The 16,117-nt window shown below is 38.5% G+C and overlaps 1 protein-coding gene across 2 annotated transcripts in view; it reads left to right on the top strand.

The window, feature by feature from the left end:
- The window catches only part of LOC139159002 (V-type proton ATPase subunit S1-like protein), a 31,197-nt gene extending 15,912 nt beyond the window's left edge, over positions 1-15,285 (top strand). Inside the window, exons 3-7 of one of the 2 annotated variants that reach the window (XM_070736345.1) lie at positions 3,185-3,246; positions 8,849-9,081; positions 10,626-10,676; positions 11,642-11,885; positions 14,096-15,285. In XM_070736345.1, the coding sequence (XP_070592446.1) occupies positions 3,185-3,246; positions 8,849-9,081; positions 10,626-10,676; positions 11,642-11,885; positions 14,096-14,398 (893 nt within the window). In that variant the 3' untranslated portion in view covers positions 14,399-15,285. Of the gene's footprint in view, positions 1-3,184; positions 3,273-8,848; positions 9,082-10,625; positions 10,677-11,641; positions 11,886-14,095 lie in introns of those variants that run through there. The other variant, XM_070736346.1, reaches the window with a different exon arrangement.
- Positions 15,286-16,117: the final 832 nt, after the last annotated feature.

The following is a 16,117-nucleotide window of genomic DNA, read 5'->3' as shown; positions in this document are numbered from 1 at the left end:
AATATCCCTACAGTAGCTTGGCAGCGGTTAATAGCAAAGATGTCTATGTTCAGGGATACAAGCTAAATACAACACCAAAGGAGAATATGCCATGACAAACCAAGCAATATTTCTTAGCATCATCCACTGAAAACAGTTCAAAGAACTGAATCTCATTAGATCTTATATTTCAGTAGATGTTATGGCATGACTCTGCTTTTTACTTTTCCGCTGTTGCAGTGGTTGCATCTAATTAGTATGTAAGGGAGTTATGAATAAAAAATAGGAGTTGTAGCCACTGTGACATCAGAAAACTTTCCTCCTGCTCTCTCCTAATCAGGATAGTCTTGCTGACAGAGGGAACAGCCCTGATGCCTCTGCTCTCTTCCCCCCCCCCCGCCAATCGCTGCTGAGGGAAACAAAATCAAACAGAAATATAGTTCTTGCTGAAAGAACTGACATCGGGGAAAGCACTGAAAACAGAAAGCAGCTCGTTCCGCTGCAAGAGCTGAACCATTCCTCTCCGCCATTCAACTCGACAATGGGGGTGCTTCTATTGGGCCATCTCCCCACCCCAACTGTATGGTTGTGCTTGGCAGGGCAGGGGAGCGCTTTCCCACACTGCCCCCTTCTTTCTCTTGGCCTTGGAGGAGGATGACCATGCTTAGGGGATGGTCCCCACCCCACAAGATCCGCCCCCACCATATTAGTAGCAGCTAGGATAGCTTTTGCTTAAAAATGGAAGGAAACCGAGATTCCAAAAGAAACAGATATACTTAAGAAAGTCTTAGAATGTACTGAGCTCGACATGATGACGAGACGGTTAAATAACCAAGAAGAACCAGAATTTTATGAAGTTTGGCAAAAGGTATATATTTGGTGGGAAACAAAGAAAAAGAGATAAGCTTGCTGTTATATTACTTTGAATATATTTGAATGTAGTAGTTATACTGTATTAGATGGTGATTATTTACAATATAAAATGTAAACTCCTTTTTTTTCTTCTCTTATTTTTTTTAATCTCAGTGTGATTTAATTCATAATTCAAGAATTTCTATATATCTTTTTATAAACTTTTAGATATGTTTTTACTTACTATGTTATAATTGATATTTTCACATATCTTATAGATGGTGTTAAATAACAATAAGATATTTCCTTTCTTCTTTTTTAATACAATGATGACTTCTATTCTGAGCGGAGCAAATGTAGCTCCACTAAATGTTATATTTTATGTTTGTTATGTTTGTCTATGCAAATTAATAAAAAATATTTTTTTAAAAAGACCCGCCCCCCATAGTTCCCTCTAAGCTGAGCAGTGAGCAATTGCTCACTTAAAAATCCTCATCAACTCAGAGTTTTCCAAACCTGCCCAGAAGCCGAGAGGGAAAGAGTGAGAGGGAAGGAGAGAGAGAGGAAGAGAGGAAGAGAGGAAGAGAGAGAAACAGATAGAAAAAAGAGAGGAAGGAAAAGAGAAAGAGAAAGAATGGGAGTAAGGAAGAGAGAAAGAAAATCAAAATCTAGTTTGAAACTAGCTCAACTATTTAAGTGGCATTTTGATATTGATAGAGTTGCCCTATTATGAGCTCACTGTTATAGACACACAGTACAGTATTTTATTTTGAAATTCTCTGAGGCAAAGCAGGGTGGGTTTTTTATTTGTTTGTTTGTTTGTTTGTTTGTTTGTTTGCTTGCTTGCTTGTTTGTTTGTTTGTTTATTTATTTATTTATTTATTTATTTATTTATTCTGTGCCGCCCAGTCCCGAAGGGACTGCCGCTCAGACACTATACTTTTCCGCCCCCCCCCAAAAAAAATTAGAGGGAACACTGCCGCCCCCACCATTCTCTCCTAGCAGTCTTTGCTGCTAGCAATAACAAATATACCAGGGGGAATGTTTGCTCCTGCACTAAGGCTCCAACCATGCCACTGCTATGACAGGTTGACACAGGGAGCCACGGCACAGGGCCCAAAGAGCCATATGATGCTCTGGAGCCTTAGGTTACTGACCACTGGTATAATTAAAGGGCATTTAATGCAGGTAGTCCTTGACTTGCAACCATTCATTTATCAACCATTTAAAGTTACAACAGCGCTTAAAAAAGTAACAACAGATTGTCCTTTTTGATGCCCATTGAAGCAGTCATGTAATTGAGCGCTTGGTAACATGGTATGTATTTATGATGGAGGTCATGCAATCACCATTTCATCACCTTTTTTGTCAGCATATGACATCAAAGTCATTAGGGAAAGCTAGATGTGTTTAATGACAGTATAATTAGTTTAACAATTACAGTGATTTGCTTAACAATTATGGCAAAAAAGGTCATAAACTTATTTAACTTTATTTAATCATGACTTATTTAACAAGCGCCTCATTAGCAATGGACATTTTGGTACTGATTCTGGTTGTAAGTTAAGGACTACCTGTAGTAGACAAATAGATGAGGAGAGAAGATGCTTTGTGTAGTTGATTCACCAGTTTCCTAAACAAGATCCCTGAGTATTAAGAATTGTTCACACTAATAAAAGAAAGTCGAAGACTATACCTCTCTGTGTTCTACGAGCAGTGATGGGCTCCTATGGGAACGGTCAGGAACACAGTTCCGGTAGCAAAATTTGGAGTTCCACCCCAGAGCACCCAATTTGCACTGACAGATGTTGAAAGAAAATGCATAAGCCACGCCCACAGTGTGGTAGTAAAAATTTTGGTAGCCCATCACTGTCTACGACTCTACAGAAGTGGGGAAATCTATTTACCTTCCCTACTGGTTTAGAAGTACATGCTTTTTAAACCTTTACGAATGCACTGAAGGCTTGGCATATGTGCAGAGGGTTAAAAAAAATAAAATGCTGAGATCCGGGTGGGTGGGCGGAGCCTTGTGAGACCACCACTACCGGTTCTCCAAACCACCAGTGGCCACCCCTACCAGTACACCCAATCCAGGCCAAACAGGTAGCATTTCACCCTGGTCTACAATATCAATTATATACAGATGAACATTTAAATATATTATCTTTTTTAAAAGATTGCCTGCCCCAATACACATACATACACACACACACACACACTTTCTTTTTAAAAATATTTTTTATATTAGTCTCCTCTTTGATATAAACTCCCTCAAACTTATAAAAGTTATTTAAATTGTTTATTGCTAGGATTAGTTTCAATTGGAATGTATTGCATGTTGTTTATTTTGTAGGTCGACGGTATGATGGCAGTGTGAAGCCCAAAATTAATTTACAACAAGTAGCAATAACACAGGTATGGAGACACAAGAAAACTGGATAGTAAGTTCTTACATGACAATATTTTCTTTCCAAATTATGTAGCATATTTATTTTCCTTGACCAATTATTTTCAGTGTTATGCAGTATATTTCACCTGGGTTGTATATCTGTATGATTTACTACATATATATTTTTTTAAAACTATATTGATGATACCAGATAAATGCATGGTATGAGTTTGTCTTGCAAGATTTGTCCGTCCAGGACAATCCCCTCCCCCCCCCCGGTACAAATTCGACTGATTGCAGAAGTAGAAAAAGAGACTCAGCTTTCCATGTTGAAAGGATAACTGAGAAATACTCACTTGAAGGTTTTCTGCAAGAAACCATGGATGAGGAATATCTGGTATATCTTTTATATATTTGTAAATGTTTCGTTCTTAATATTACTAATACTCAATTTTCCCCAGAAAGTATTCTAGAATTCTATTACAATTTTGTTTTGTTTTTTTAGTAGCTACAGGTTGTCTTCATCTTAGGGTCAAAATTTCTGTTGCTAAGCAAGATATTTATTAAGAGGATGTTACCCCATTTATGACCTTTCTTACTGTAGCTGTTAAGTGAATTACTGAAGTTGTTAAGTTAGCAACACTGTTGTTAAACTAATCTGGCGTCTCCACTGACTTTGCTTGTCAGAAGATTGTAAAAGAGGATCATATAACCCCAGGGCACTGCAACTGTCATAAATATGAGTCAATTGCCAAGTTTCTTAATTTTGATCACATGACTATGGAGATGCTACAACAATTGTAAGTGTGAAAAATGTCATAAGTCCTTTTTTTTAAAGCGCTGTTGTAACTTCAGTGATCACTAAATAAGTTGTTATAAGTTGAGGAACGCCTGTACTTATCAAATAAATGCCCCATCCTCATAGAAACATAGAAACATAGAAGTCTGACGGCAGAAAAAGACCTCATGGTCCATCTAGTCTGCCCTTATACTATTTTCTGTATTTTATCTTAGGATGGATATATGTTTATCCCAGGCATGTTTAAATTCAGTTACTGTGGATTTATCTACCACATCTGCTGGAAGTTTGTTCCAAGGATCTACTACTCTTTCAGTAAAATAATATTTTCTCATGTTGCTTTTGATCTTTCCCCCAACTAACTTCAGATTGTGTCCCCTTGTCCTTGTGTTCACTTTCCTATTAAAAACACTTCCCTCCTGGACCTTATTTAACCCTTTAATATATTTAAATGTTTCGATCATGTCCCCCCTTTTCCTTCTGTCTTCCAGACTATACAGATTGAGTTCATTAAGTCTTTCCTGATACGTTTTATGCTTAAGACCTTCCACCATTCTTGTAGCCCGTCTTTGGACCCGTTCAATTTTGTCAATATCTTTTTGTAGGTGAGGTCTCCAGAACTGAACACAGTACTCCAAATGTGGTCTCACCAGCGCTCTATATAAGGGGATCACAATCTCCCTCTTCCTGCTTGTTATACCTCTAGCTATGCAGCCAAGCATCCTACTTGCCTTTCCTACCGCCCGACCACACTGCTCACCCATTTTGAGACTGTCAGAAATCACTACCCCTAAATCCTTCTCTTCTGAAGTTTTTGCTAACACAGAACTGCCAATGCAATACTCAGATTGAGCTTTCCTTTTCCCCAAGTGCATTATTTTACATTTGGAAACATTAAACTGCAGTTTCCATTGCTTTGACCATTTATCTAGTAACGCTAAATCATTTACCATATTACAGACCCCTCCAGGAATATCAACCCTATTGCACACTTTAGAGTCATTGGCAAATAGGCAAACCTTCCCTACCAAACCTTCCCCTATGTCACTCACAAACATATTAAAAAGAATAGGACCTAGAACAGACCCTTGTGGCACACCGCTTGTAACCTGTCTCTGCTCAGAATACTCGCCATTAACAATAACTCTCTGATGCCTATGCTTCAGCCAGCTTGAAATCCACTGAGCTATCCAGGGATTAAGTCCAATCTTCACTAATTTATCTATCAGCTCTTTATGTGGAACCGTATCAAAGGCTTTGCTGAAGTCCAGATAGGCAATATCCACGGCACCACCTTGATCCAACACCTTTGTGACATAATCAAAGAACTCAATGAGATTAGTCTGTTATCATGTCTCTGCTATTTGCTGCTATGTTGTAATGATATCTGTTGTCTGCTAGCACAAGTGTGCACAGGACTCTTTGGTACAGTTGTGTCAGCAGGGTGGTTCTAGATTGTCCATTTACCAAGTCTCCTACTAAAACCTCCCATATTCCTGCTCAGTGTGCTACCACAATCCAATTAATTTCAGAGAAATTATCTTCCTGTGCTGCAGTGTTCTTCGACCTTTTTTCTTCAAGGGAACCTTTTGGTGTCGTCAGGTTTCTGGTGGAACCCAGGTTGAAAAACACTGAATTAAGCTGTACATCCTGAAGCTGAAATAGAATTCTTTTATTGGCCAAGTGTGATTGGACACACAAGGAATTTGTCTTTGGTGTATATGCTCTCAGTGTACACAAAAAAGATACATTTGTCAAGAACCATGAAGTACAACACTTAATGATTGTCATAGGGGTCAAATAAGCAATCAAGAAACAGTCAATATAAATCATAAGGATACAAGCAACATGTTACAGTCATGGTCATAAGTGGGAGATCGGTAATAGGAATGATGAGAAGACTAATAGTAATAGTAATGCTGCCTTAGAAGATGGAAGCAGAATCAGCAAGTGCTGCTAACGCATGGGGGGCTGTGGCTGCAGAGTAGCAGAGAGAGGGCAAGAGAGAGAGAGAGAGGAGTGCTGGGCCTGCGCGGGGCAATAAGTGGAGACCATTCGCTCCATTCCACTGGCTTTCCCTCCCCATTTTTTGGTGGCTGTGGGGGCCAGTGGGAGCGTTGGACGCCTACCACTCCTCCTGCCCTCTCACGCCCAAAGTATGAGCATGAAGGGAGTAGTAGGTAGCACTCTCTTACAGTGCCCTGCGCAGGGAAAAGGAAGATAACAAGTTGGCCGCTTGGCCGAGCATGGTGGCGTGTACCCAGGTGTAGGAAGGAGGCATGAGGAGGAGCGGGAGAGAACCTTGAGCTGCCTGGTGCGCCTTGGCCCTGGACTGGGAAGCTCCGCATTGGAGGTACTGGAGAGGCAACTGCTTCATCCATCGTCCTCCTCCTCCTCCTCCTCCTCCTGCTGCTGCTGCAGCCCACGCTTTGGTCCTGCTGCTGCAGCGAGAGGCTAGAGGGGCGCTGCTGCTGCAGTCAGCCCCAATGCCGCTGCTGCTGCCACTCCTCCTCCTGCTTGGCGGCTATTGCTGCTGAGCATGATTGATCTACCGGACACAAGATGGAGGAAGAGGCTGCCCCGCTGCAGAAGCGGGTGGGATTGAAGGGGGGGAATTGCCTTGCCTTGCCATGCCTTCTTATTAAGTTGTGGAACCCCTGGTTGGCCCTTGTGTTCCGTGGAAAACACTACTGTGCTGTATAGAACAAAATTGTGTGAGCTCAACTACAATAACATTGCACATTCTCTGTGACTTTTCTCAGTATTCAAACTTACATTTTTGCTGATAAAGAAATAAAGGGAGACTAGTATAGATCTATATCAAGCTATTTAGCTCTCACCGGCTAGCCATACCCTTGTTGGATTCGGACTTGGGCTGCTTGCCTTGTCAGACAATTGCTTAACCTCTAAACCACAAGTTCTCCTCACTTATCAGCTCAGCCAGCGGAGGGATTAAATGTTTCTGTCGAGTCACCTGGTATACCCAAATATGGGAGGAAACATACTGCTTCTTTTTGCCTTTCAGCCCCACACCAGGCTGCAAAACATACAGTATTTTCAAACTTACATTTTTGCTGATAAATAAATAAAGGGAGACGAATATAGACCTATATAGAGCTATTCAGCTAGCTATACCCTTCTTGGATTCGAACTTGGGTTGCTTGCCTTGTCAGGCAATTGGAGTGGGGCTGAAATCAAAAGGAAGCAGTTTGCTCAATATATATATGTAGAACAAAAGCAGATAGAAAAATAGGACATAGTGTAACAAAATAACAAAAGCAAACAAATTTCTAATAGCTCAGTAATTTATTCTGCTTCTCCTATGAGAAATGAAGGTGTAACAAAAAAGAGTCTTTCTACTATCTTTTAAAAGTCACCTTGAAAGAGTTGAATTTCTTGGCTCCTGATTGGTTCTTCAAATTTGATTTGATAGGACTTTGATAGTCTATGCCAATTTTCTAGACCAGTGATGGTGAACATATGGCATGGGTGCCACAGGTGGCACGCAGAGCCATATCTGCTGTCACGTGAACTGTTGCCCTAGCTCGACTCCAACAGGCATATGTGTGCTGGCCAGCTGATTTTTGACTCACACAAAGGCTCTGGGATTGTATTTTTGGCTTCCAGAGAGCCTCTGGAGCAATGTCTGAATTAGTTGACATGCAGGGGTGGGCTAATGCCCAGACTGGGGGAGTGGGAGTGGAGGAGATGCAGTAGGGTTAGAAAAATATAGCTCCACCCCAGAGCACCCAATTTGCACTGAAAGATGTTGAAAGAAATGCAGGGCGTCTTGCATAAGCCACGCCCACAGTGTGGTAGCCCTTCACTGCTGACACGTAATAAAATTCGTGCTGAAAAGCAATTGTATAAATCTTTCCACTGTTATTAACATTCCTGGCACCGGACCAGATTATCTCAGGGACCACCTTCTGCTGCACGAATCCCAGCAACCAGTTAGGTCCCACAGAGTGGGCCTTCTCCTGGTCCCATCAATTAAACAATGTCGTTTGGCAGGACTCAGGGGAAGAGCCTTCTCTGTGGTGGCCCCGGCTCTTTGGATCCAACTCCCCCCAGAGATTAGAATTGCCCCCACCCTCCTTGCCTTTCGTAAGCTTCTTAAAACCCACCTCTGCTGTCAGGAGATATTCTTTCCCCCTAGGCCTTACAATTTACGCATGGTATGTTTGTATGTATGTTTGGTTTTATAATAAGGTTTTTTTTAGTTGTTTAGTATTGGATTGCTACATGCTGTTTTTTATCACTGCCCTGAGTCTGCGGAGACGGGCGGCATACAAATCCAATAAATTAATAATAATAATAATAATAATAATAATAATAATAGATGGATAAAAATAAGAATAGTGTTTCACTAATGCAGTATTTCACTAATAGCACTTATGTCATTTCCCTCTAACAGTAATTAAAATGATATTTTAAAAAAAAATAGGTTCAGTGAGCTTTGTCTCTACTAATGATTAGACATTTATTACAAAAGTTATCCATATTTTTAGAAACTCTGCTTTTTACTTATGTATTGGGGGCAAACAGTAATTATAATGTCTTATGTTGGGCTTGTCTTTGTTATAATTATGATAACCATTCTGAAACAGGATATTGCTAATTATTTACTTTCTTATTATTACAGTCAGAATTGAGATTTTAGTGTAATGTTCTGGTTTTGGATGGGCTCCATCTCAAAGCAAAGCATTTTATCATTCATTTATTAAATTGAATGTATGTTGCTCTGGTATCTAGTAATTCAAAAGTAAGCATTAGTAGTATGTAAAAAGGAGAACACCAATTGTTATTTCTTACTTGGTTGCATGCAGATTGGCAATTACAATGTAAGCACTGAAGAGAATTTGGAGAAAGAATCTATGATTCACAGCCACTACAATCCTCTGAATGTCACCATTAATGGAAGCCCCTGCATTCTATTCTGGGCCAGAAGAATCATGATTAAGTTTCAGAACCACAGTCAGCTGGATCTAACAGACAAAACATTTGGTGTTCATGCATCGGTGGATGTTGCTGATTCAAACTGCAGCGAAGAAAACGCAATGTAAGATTTATGGAGATTCTCAATCAACCAGGTTGTGCTTGTTCCAAAGACTGGACTGTTTAATTTTTTTTCTTTGAAAATGTTTCATTTCACAGAAGCTTCTTGGATGAGAAGCGAAAGGTTTTCAAACAAAAAAACCCAAGAAAGTTTAATTGCCTTTGGAAAACAAAAAAACACCTTTGGTGCAATGTAAAATTGTACCCTATGTATGAACTAAAATTAAATGTTGTTGTTTTTTTTTAAAAAAAATCAACAATGAAGTGTCCTTGTGGCAGTGAAATAGCGAGCACTGAACTAATTTAATGACTTTAAATGTTCCCAATTATTCTACATGCTGGAGCAATAAAATTGATAAATGCTTGCCATCCTATGTTGTCAGAGAGGTAAATCTGCCAGGTTGTCTGTGCTTTAACTTTCATATAACCCAAGAAAGAAAAAAATAGATTCTGAGATAGATTGAGAAAAAAACATTTTGTGATGTATAGAATCTAAACACTAGACCATGTAGCAAGAAACTTATTCTAAAATTAATTTGGTAATCTTCAAGGTATCATCATATCCTGTGTCTGTGACAAATGCAGTTTATTTTAAGCCTAGTTGTTGTCTGTTCATGGATTCTAGCCATGAAATATAGCTGTAATTCAATTTTATTATGAATGGAATATAGCCCTTACTAGGTACCTTCACTAATGTTATCTTGAGATCCTAGGAATGCCTAAATAAGCACCCTTGGATACAATTGCTGGCTTTTATTCAAGCATTTATTGTACTATAGGAGCTTGGCACAAGCAAAGTGGCACTCTAGTACATTATAGGACAATGATGGCGAAACATTTCAGGACTGGGTTCCCAAACACGCATGTGCATGTGTGCGCACCGGAGTGCCAGAAACCAGGATTTCCAGCATGAACATGCATGCCAGCCAGATGGTCTTCACGCATGCTGGAGCACCAAAATCCAAAGACCAGCAGCTGACACACACATGCCTGCTTTTTGGCTGTTTTCGGGCCATTTTTTTTGGTCATTTTGAAAAATGACAGCTTGAAAAATGTCCCAGAGAAGATCTGAAAATGGCCTGAAAAAGGTCCAGAAATAGCCTCAAAATGGCCACAAATGACCCAGAAAACCGTCTAATATATAGCCTGAAAATGGCCTTATTGGTTGTCTTTCAGGCCAGTCCAGTGCCCAGGAAGACCAGCTGTCCAGCGCATGTGTGCAGCAGAAACCAGGAGAGCATCTGGCAATGTGCATGTGCCCACAGAGAGGGCTCAGCATGTTCCCCTCTGGCACACATGCCATAGGTTCATAATCATGGTTATAGGGCCACATTTTTTTGCACCAGGTTATGATTTAGATGAGCGATGTCTGCAAAAGGTATCAAAACTGCATGTTGCGCTATTATCAAGCTCTGCCCCTTTTGTGTGTTGCGATGGTACCATGTAACCATCTTAAATAATTCTGATGAATTTAAATTTAAATTTACATTCTCTTCTTTCTCTTTCACCTCTGAATAGTGCTTGATTTAATTGTCTTTTTCCGTCTAGGCTTTCACTTAATTTTGGTGACATTGACGATTTGAAAGGATTTGTTATCAGGTATGTTTTCAAATATTATCTTCTTAGTACATTAAAACTATACTATTCGTCTATCATTTCCATTACGATAATGTGAAAATGTGAAAACATGCAACTGTTGCACTAAATGTAATTTCTTTTACAATATAACAGAAGCAAAAATCTGTCAGGGTTAAAGACACATTCATTTCAGTAAAAATATCTATTCCTCAGTTGAAATTATCAGGACTTAACCTTTACTTTGGAAGGCAATATCAGTAGGCACTGTTAGATGTTATCAAAATTTAAGAGACTTAATTTCAAATATAGTTAGTATAGCTCACTTTTGTGCGTTGCAGAGACTACTTATTAAGAGCAAATACTTTATTATCCTGCACTATTATTTTATTTAATCTGATTTCTGCTGTCTTAATGTTTTAATGAAAATGTAATTTTATGATGTTTGGTAGTTCTGTTTCCTTATTTTGCAATGTTATGTATGCTATGCTGGGTTTTCAGTTTAAAATATGTACATATGAGTTATCAAAATTCCAAATTGCTCTAGGAAATTTTGCTTACAATGGTGATATATGTGCTTTACATATTAATATATGTAAATTAGTGCACTACATGAACATCCAGTAAGATTTATCCTCTTATTTTTCTAGTCTTCAATTTAGATCGTGCTTTTAAAGTACTAGACACACAAAATGTCAAGGCTGTTGTATTATTTATCTAGGAATGTATTTATGATAAGGCTTAAAAGGAATACTTACAAACAGCAACAACCTATTCCTTCTTTTCCATTATCTTGATTTTCTGGCCATTTGGAATATTTTTAGTGTTTAACAGTGAAAATGAAGAATTGAAAGGTATACATTCTGGATCAACTAGGAAATCCCATGCAATAATAATATAAAGTTAGTATATTTTTTTGAGATTTATTTACAAATATAAACAAAAGGTGGCAAGATTTATGCAATTATTTTTCTGATTTCCTCTGACAGATTCATTCTGACAAACAGTTATTACAAGTTCTCCATTCAAAATTGGTTTACCTTACACAGAATCCAGCTTATTTACAATCAATCTGTACAAGCAACATTCAACGCAACAAGAATACATGCACCAGCAATCTATTCTTATCATTGTGAACATGTCAGCAACTTGCAAAGATATGATGCACTATTAACACCCAGTTCTGCAAACGATGCAGCCAAGCACTGGGAAGTTACTTTTATTGACTTTCAGGTAATGTGTGGGAAAGCCAATGGAGGCCTTTAAGCAAATACTTAGAAGGCTAGATCTGTGCAATAAGGAAGCTTAAAGAACCTTTCAATGTAGATCAAGACTGTCAAACTCCTGGTCCATGGGCCAGATGCATCACACACTGGCCACATCCATGCCCGGTTTAGCGAAAGGGAAACAAGTCCCGATACGTCACATCATGCCGCCATGACGAAGTGAGTTTGACACCCCTGGTGTAGATCATGTGATTTTCAGATACAGGTAAAGAAGTAAACTTTGAACAAGAAAAGGCAGTCACCTTGTCCTTATAGACTTGCAATGGAAGTCTAAAAATTATTCAGAAGTCTCTCTCTCATTGTGTGAAATAAATGTCTCCAGTTATTAGACATTAGCTGGCATGCTGTTGGGGGCCTACCTATTGTCCTTTTTCAAGACTTACACATGTGAACTATTGAGATTTTATATATGAGACAATTGATAAAAATATCAATAAACTTCCCAAAAGAATGATAGCTGTATCCTAAATGTAAATTAGGGAGAAAGAACATGAGATGATCTAGGACATAATGAAGTTTGAATTATAATATAAAAGCATTTTATTAAAAGTAGCTGTACAGTGGTACCTCGGGATACGAACCCCTCGCCATACGAACAATCCGAGATACGAACCCGGAGTTTGGAATTTTTTTGCCTCTTCTTCTGAACTTTTTCCATCTTACGAACCCGCTATAAAATAACTTCGGCAAAAGTTCGGGTTCGGGTGGCCGCCAAGAAGCCCCGCCGCCTGGCTGTTGCCTTTTGAAACAGCCGGGGGGCTTCTTGGTGTTCTCCCGAATGCCGAACCCGGAAGTTCGACAAAAGTTCGGGGTTGGCGTTCAGGTTCAGGAGGATGTTGAGAAGCCCCACCACCCGGCTGTTAGTTTTTCAAAAGAGCTGCGGAGCTGTCGGGCTGGTCTGGAGGCTGGAAAGGAGGTGGGGAATCCCAATAGGGAATTCCATGGGCGGAGCTTTGACATCACAAAGATGTCCTTCCTGGAGTCCATGCTTCTTCCTGCAAATTCTGGTACGCCATATTGAAATTATTATTTTTTATTATAGTAAATTGATAGATTATATTAATGATTTACATGAACTGAACATTACTAGTTGTTTACTGTTTTCACAACTAGATGTTGTGATAAGATGAAATGGTAAAGGCTCTTATCAGGATATCTAGTTTGGGCTTTCATCTCACTAATTTGGTTTATGTAGATTGCGAGTAGTTCAATTTGTGTCAAGGTGACACTTGAGGAAGTTGCTGAAATTTGCAAAGAGAAGTAAACAAGCCTGTCAAGGAGAAAAACAGCTTAACTATTTCCACAGCAGTTATGTCTGCAGGCTGTGATTGAAAGAATCAGTTTGGCAGTGCAATTGAAGTTCAGACAATTTTTATGTGCATTGCAGAGTCTCTGTTTTAATAAGCTATCTTGCCCCTGGAATTACAATTTTTGGTAGTGTCTTGACTAGCCTTATTTAGCCAAATTCCCTTCAAATGTTAGTAGCAGTGTATCCCAGCTTATTTGGGAAGTCAGTCAAGGGTTAATCTCTGCAATATCACACATATATCTATATATATTCAGTAACCGAGTTGTCGAAGTGTGGAACTCATTACCGGACTCCATAGTGTCATCCCCAAACCCCCAACACTTTACCCTTAGATTATCTACGGTTGACCTATCCAGATTCCTAAGAGGTCAGTAAGGGGTGAGTACAAGTGCACTAGAGTGCCTTCCATCCCCTGTCCTATTGCTCTCCTATATCTCCTATACCTTTCTTCTATTCCTATATCTCTTCTTCTATTCTTTCATTGATACGTTCTATTCCTATATCTTATTTTCTATTATTTCTTAGATATATTTTACTATGAGTATCTCCTCTGTAACCTTCGTCATGTATTTTACTATGTGTATATAGATATATACCGACTAAAACCCTCATTGTGTATTGGACAAAATAAATAAATAAATAAATAAAATAAATATCAGATCCTAATTTATTTTAAAATTCCTCAATGACACAGAAGAAGCTCCCCAGAAATACACTCTGATTTCTATTTCACAAACTGATTGGGGGGTGGGGGAGTAATTTTGATCAGCAATAGTGATCAAAGAATGGCAAGTCCTTGGATTGAAAGGAGAGGTTGTCTTAATTTGACTATTTGATTTTATTCACAGATCCAAGGATTTAACATTGAAGACGGAGAGTTTGCTTATGCAAAAGATTGTGCTTCCCTCTTTCCACCAGCCATTCTAATGGGACTAGTGATGTCACTGATCCTGCTTCTTGTTTTAGCTTATGCTCTTCACATGTTGATGCACTTAAAATCCATTGACAGACATTATGAATGCAAAGCATCTTCTGCTTATTATCCCCAGATGAAAGATATTGATACAGCAGATGAAAAAGAACCCCTGAGAATCAATGGGCACGAAACCTATGAACTTAGAAGCCAACAATATTCTAAAATCTATATCTAACCATTATCCTGGGTGGCTATTCTCATCCCATGGTTAGACAGCAAAGTACTTCAAGAAACCTTTGCAGCTATGGCCTCACAGCACTCCTGAAACAGAATGTCGCAACTTTAATTTTCAATCAAACGACTTCAAGTTCTCATGATTTTGTGGAGATAAAAGTAGAAGTGCTGCAGTGGCGTGCTTCATTACTCATAAAATCAAAAAAACAGATCACATGAATGACTTTGTTATATTTGTCAATAACTAACACAAAAAGCAACCTAGAGATGAAAGGAGATGTTTCATGGCCAGGAATGTTTTTTAGAATTATAATATTGACTGATTAATTAATTGCCTGGAACGTATCTATCAAGGTAGAATTTGCTGCTGTTCTAAAGCTGCCAAATTTTTCTTCCCAATGAAAATAAAATGTCACAGCCAAAGATGCATAACAAAAATAAAGGTCTTCGGATACAGTCTAGCAACATCATGTTCTTTCTGCCATAACCCTCAAGATTCTTAAATAAACTTTTCCCTTTCTGCAATATATAAATGACTTCTATCTTGGTATAGCAAAGAACATTTTAAGTGCTAATGAGCTGAGAAGTGACTATGTGCATCCAAATCATTGTGTCTGGTTACAGTGTGAAATGCAAATGTCAGCCAAACAGCAAACATGTATGGCTTGTGAAGATATTATATTTTGTCAGTCACATCTCAGTGTTATAAAGATTTGCTGTGGATAGCTTATCTTGTGATGCTTTTGTGCCAAGAGGTGTGCTTGGCACTGAACCTTATTCACTTTTGTTGTATTTCATTGAAATTATAATCAGTTTTTGATGTTCCATTCTTCTAATATTGAGCTAATTTTTTATGACATGATTTCTCTGATAAATGATTAAAGAACACTAGACTGTTGGCATTAATTTCAAAACATGTCTTTCAGAATAAGATAAAAGAAAATTAATTTCACTGGGAAACAAAAATTTAGTGTAGCAAACATTGCCTCTGATACTGCAAAAGTATGAGTGTTGTCTTCAGTTTTAATTTCCAAAACCTTGAGAGTCACATTTAATAATGACTTTTTTTTGAAGAAAACCAAACAATTGTTCAAAGGCAGAAAGCCTCTGGTCTCTTGTAACCGTATAAAAAGAATCTATTGTTGTAAAATCTTTTGAATTTTACCCCAGATGTATCCTCTGTTCTATAAATACACCTCCAACACAACGTATCTAGGACAGCAATTAGAATGTTTTAGCCCATGGATGAAGAAGTTGTTTTGAAGACATACTATTGGAACCACTGCATAGGTGGCCAATACTCCTGAAAAAACTGAAACATAACAGATGTATTCCAGTGTAGATATAAATTTTGAAATTACATAAATGTTAAATTTTAAGAAACAGTATCTGGAATCAAGATAAGCCAAGAACTTAAACAAGCCAAGATGAAGCAATGAAGTGCTCTTAATTGCCTTGTAGCATTTTGTGTCCAGAATTTGGATACTATCATAGAACGCAGAGCTGGATTTTGTCTAACACTTTTGTTATCATCATTGTCTTGGGAAGGAGAATGTGGAAAGGTTTCAGACATTAAACAGCATTCTGTTTCCAAGCGTTTTGTTATTGTCATCTACATAACTATGAACATTCATACCAAGTTTCAGGTCCTAACTATTAATAGTTCTCTTTTGTATACACAGTAGTACCTCTACTTACGAACTTAATTTGTTCCGTGACC

The sequence above is a fragment of the Erythrolamprus reginae genome, chromosome 2 (genome assembly GCF_031021105.1).
Source record: "Erythrolamprus reginae isolate rEryReg1 chromosome 2, rEryReg1.hap1, whole genome shotgun sequence".
NCBI classification, from domain to species: domain Eukaryota; kingdom Metazoa; phylum Chordata; class Lepidosauria; order Squamata; family Dipsadidae; genus Erythrolamprus; species Erythrolamprus reginae.
This window is presented reverse-complemented; position numbering and strand designations above follow the sequence as displayed.